The sequence below is a fragment of the Myxocyprinus asiaticus genome, chromosome 6, assembly GCF_019703515.2.
Source record: "Myxocyprinus asiaticus isolate MX2 ecotype Aquarium Trade chromosome 6, UBuf_Myxa_2, whole genome shotgun sequence".
Taxonomy (NCBI): Eukaryota; Metazoa; Chordata; class Actinopteri; order Cypriniformes; family Catostomidae; genus Myxocyprinus; species Myxocyprinus asiaticus.
Genome location: NC_059349.1, coordinates 9,389,509 through 9,393,769, shown reverse-complemented (window position 1 = coordinate 9,393,769; position 4,261 = coordinate 9,389,509). Strand labels below are relative to the sequence as shown.

The window sequence follows — 4,261 nt, the reverse complement described above, 5'->3', positions numbered from 1 at the left end:
GTCTTCCAGGAGTAGCAGCTGGGGGGGATCGTCAGCAGGATCGGATTCTGAGGAGTGAGGAGAGAGGGACGGGTGGTAAGGTTTCAGAAGAGAAATGTGGAAAGCAGGATGGATGTGATATTCGGAGGGGAGCTGGAGTTGGAAAGTGACAGGGTTAATTTTTCTGGTAATGGTGAAGGGACAATGTAACGGGGACTTTTTGCACGGGAGACGCAGCCTGATGTCCCTCATGGGGAGCCACACCTTCTGCCCTGGATGGTCCGTGGGAGTGGGAGAACTCCAGTTATCAGCAAGGAATTTCTGGCGGTGCACAGCCCGTTGCAGGTGGTGGTGAGCCAAGTCCTAGACCCTCTCAATCTCTCTAAACCAATGGTCAACAGCTGGTAAGTCTGATGGTTCTCCTGACCATGGAAAGAGAGGGGGCTGGTAGCTGAGTACGCACTGGAAGGGTGTAAGGTTAGTGAAGGGCTGATGTAGATAGTTCTGTGTGTACTCGGCCCAGGACAGAAAACGACTCCAACGGTTCTGGCGGCGATGACAGAAGGTTCTGAGAAAATGTCTGATCTCCTGAATCTTCCTTACTATCTGACCGTTTCTCTGTGGATGGTAACTGGAAGAAAGACTGATGGTTACACCTAAGAGTGAAAAGAAAGCCCTCCAGACTCTGAAGATGAACTGTGAGCCTCTGTCGGAGACTATATCCTCTGGGATTCCATAATTGTGGAAAACGTGATTGAAGAGAGTTTCAGTTTCTAGGGCGGTGGGAAGTTCCTTGAGGGGAATCAACTTGCAGGCCTTGAAAATGATCTGCTGCCACCAAAATGCATGTAAAACCCTCAGAGGATGGCAAATCCATAATGAAATCGACCCCTAGGTGTGACCAGGGCCGACGAGGAATGGGCAGAGGAAGTAGTTTGCCAGCTGGAAGTTGGCGTGGAGTTCGGGAGAGATAGCACATTCGGCACATCCTTGGACAAAACTTCGGACAAACCTTCAGACATCTTTGTCCATACGTGGCCACCAGAACCAGTCCTGGATGAGTGAGAGGGTCCTATTAGTCCCAGGGTGGCCAGTGCCCAAGGAAGAGTGTACAGAATCAATGAGAGTTAGCCGTAGGGAAGAGGGTACATAGGTCTTATTGGCAGGACCGCCCGGCGGAGCTGGTTCAGTGGCAGGGGCCTCTGCGATGTTATTGTCCAGGGACCACTGGATTGGGCTTACAATAATGCGAGGAGGAAGAATGGTGTCCGGTTCCTCATGGGTTTCCTCTAGGGTGTGGAGACGGGAAAGGGCATCTGCCTTAATATTCTTGTCACCTGGACAATAGGAGATGGTGAAGTTGAAGCGCGTGAAGAAGAGTGCCCATCGTGCTTGGCGGGGATTAAGGCGACGAGCTTCCATAAGATACTCTAGGTTTTTATGGTCTGTCAGTACCAGAAAAGGATGTTGGGCCCCCTCCAGCCAATGTCGGCACTCTTCTAGTGCCAGTTTGACAGCCAGTTTCCGATATCGTAATTTTGCTCTGCCGGGGAGAGCTTTTTGGAAAAGTAGGCGCAAGGATGGAGTCTGGGTGGTTTCCCCTGCTTCTGAGAGAGGACGGCTCCTACACCTGTAGTTGAGGCATCTACCTCGACCACAAAAGGTTTGCTGGGATCAGGATGGACGAGAAGTGGTGCTGTAGTGAAGGTATCCTTAAGGTGTTGGAAGGCGTAGGAGGCCATGGGGGTCCAGGACAGAGACTTAGGCTTGGATTTTTGAAGTGAGGTTAGCAGAGCAGTGAGGGAGCTGTAGTTCTTGATAAACTGGCGGTAGAAGTTGGCAAAATCAAGAAAGTGTTGGAGTTCCTTAATGGTGGTTGGAGTGGGCCAGGCTCGCACAGCTTCTACCTTCCCTTCATCCATCTGAATGCCTCCTGGACTGATATTATATATATATATATATATATATATATATATATATATATATATATATATATATATATATATATATATGGGAAATGGAGGGATTTCTGGTGAAATGAACATTTCTCCACCTTGAGGTATAGGTGGTATTCCCTCAACTTCTTAAACACAAGCTTGTAATGCTGACGATGGTTGGTCTCGTTCTGGGAGTACACCAGAATGTTGTCGATATAGACGATGACGAATTGATGGAGGTACTCACGGAACACCTCATTCATGAAGCCCTGGAACACAGAGGGGGTGTTGACCAGGCCATACGGCATCACTCTGTACTCGTAGTGGCCGGTAGGTGTCACAAAGGCTGTCTTCCACTCGTCTCCCCTCCGGATTCGAATGAGGTTATAAGCGCTACGCAGGTCAAGCTTGGTGAAAATAGTTGCTCCTCTCAATAATTCCAAGGTAGCAGGGAGGAGGGGGAGTGGATACCAGAACTTAACGGTTATTTTGTTGAGGGAGCGGTAATCAATGCAGGGACGGAGGCCTCCATCCTTCTTCGCTACAAAGAAAAAGCTAGAAGCAGCAGGGGAAGTGGAAGGCCTGATGTAGCCCTGGGAAAGGGCCTCCTCTTTATATTCCTCCATGGCCTTTTGCGCTGGAATGAAGAGAGGGTATATTTTGCCATGGGGCACTGGCTCACCAGGGAGAAAGTCTATTGCGCAGTCCCATGGTCGGTGAGGAGGTAACTGTGAGGCACGTAGGGGGCAGAAGACGTCATGGAAGTGGGAGTAACAAGAAGGGATTTCAATGGGATGAGAACTGGCTGGGCTCTCAATTGTGGTGTTATTGAGATTGAGAGGAAGAGGTTCCTTGACTGAATTAAGGAGGTTTGGAGTAGGCAGGTCAGGGAAACAGGTCGGAAAGCATTGTGAACCCCACTTCAGGACGTCGCCGGTGGACCAAGAGATGTTCAGGGAATGAAGGATGAACCAAGGATGCCCCAGGACTATATCGGCGGTGGAATTCTCCAGAAACAGTAAAGTTATTTCTTCAGTGTGTAAGCATCCCACATGAAGTTTGACTGGACCTACCTAGTGATGGATGTAACCCCTACCGAGGGGTTTGCCGTTTATTGTTTGGATCTGGAGGTTGGGGTCACACGGCTGTCTTTGGAGACGGAGCTGGTTGCAGAAAGTGTCGGAAATAAAGTTGCCGTCTGACCGTGAGTCGAGAAGTGCAGGTACTATGAATGAAAAAACAGAAGCAGTCAGAGTCACATTAGTTAATAGAGGGACAAACCCTGGGAGTGTGTATGTGTCTCACCAGTGGGCGTGGAGTATGAATGGGACATGCCGAGATGACGTGTCCCTTTCCGACACAGTACAAACACAACCGCTGGGTCAGCCGGTGTTGGCGCTCTGCTGAGGATAGCCGGAAAGCATCTATCTGCATTACTTCACTGTCCGGTTCTGGACCATGGGCTGAGGAGTGTTGCGAGGAGACAGGTGGGAACTGCGAAGCGGGTAACTCATCGAGGCAGGACCTCATTCTATTTGCCACTCTGATGGAGAGCTGGATGAAGCGCTCGAGCCCCATGGAGTCATCAAAGGAAGAGAGATGCAGCCGCAACCTTGGCTCAAGTCCCAGGCGGTAGGTGGTTAGAAGAGCTGGCTCATTCCATCTGCTGGAGGCGGCTAGGGTGCGGAATTTAAGGGCGTACTCGTTGATTGAACTCTCACCCTGACGAAGGTTATACAGTTGTTCACAGACTGAAGTATCCCCAACCGGGCGTCCAAAAACTTCTCGGAAATTTTGGGTAAAGCTATCAAGGGATTGGGTTACTGGACTAGAGAGGTTGTGCCCACTGCACAGTAATGTAAGCCACCTTATCCCGCTCTGTGGGAAATCGTTGCAGCTGCATGTCAAGAGCGAGTGAACACTGGGTCAAAAAGCCACTGCAGTTCTCCACCAATCCAGAGTATGGTGCTGGGTTAACCACGGGACTGGCGGAATAGACCGAAGAAGGAATTGCGGAAGTGCCGTGGGATCCAAACAGTGAGTGATTGCACACCGGAATGCATCAACCAGCTCCTGGATGGGGTCAGAACCTGCTGGGTTCATGATTTTAGGTGGTCTGGTCTTCTGTAACAGACACCCAGATCCGTGACAGGTAATCAACAGTATGTCACAGATGTTGATAGAGCTTTACTTGAACCCCGTACATTCCTTTAACTTAAGGTTACTACAGAGGGAATGTCAGTCTCTTTGAATACAAGTATATTTTTAGTCTTTTAATAACACTTTACAGTTGAAGTCATACATTTACATACACCTTAGCCAAATACATTTAAACTCAGTTTTTC

At 49.4% G+C, this 4,261-nt stretch overlaps 1 protein-coding gene across 1 annotated transcript; it reads right to left on the bottom strand.

The window, feature by feature from the left end:
* Positions 1–3,027: 3,027 nt before the first annotated feature.
* Positions 3,028–4,019, bottom strand: LOC127442186 (uncharacterized). The gene is made up of 3 exons (XM_051700030.1): positions 3,970–4,019; positions 3,222–3,813; positions 3,028–3,141 (listed from the first exon to the last, which is right to left on the bottom strand). Exons 1-3 carry the CDS (start codon positions 4,017–4,019, stop codon positions 3,028–3,030), a joined length of 756 nt encoding a protein of 251 aa, XP_051555990.1.
* Between the last annotated feature and the right edge of the window lie 242 nt (positions 4,020–4,261).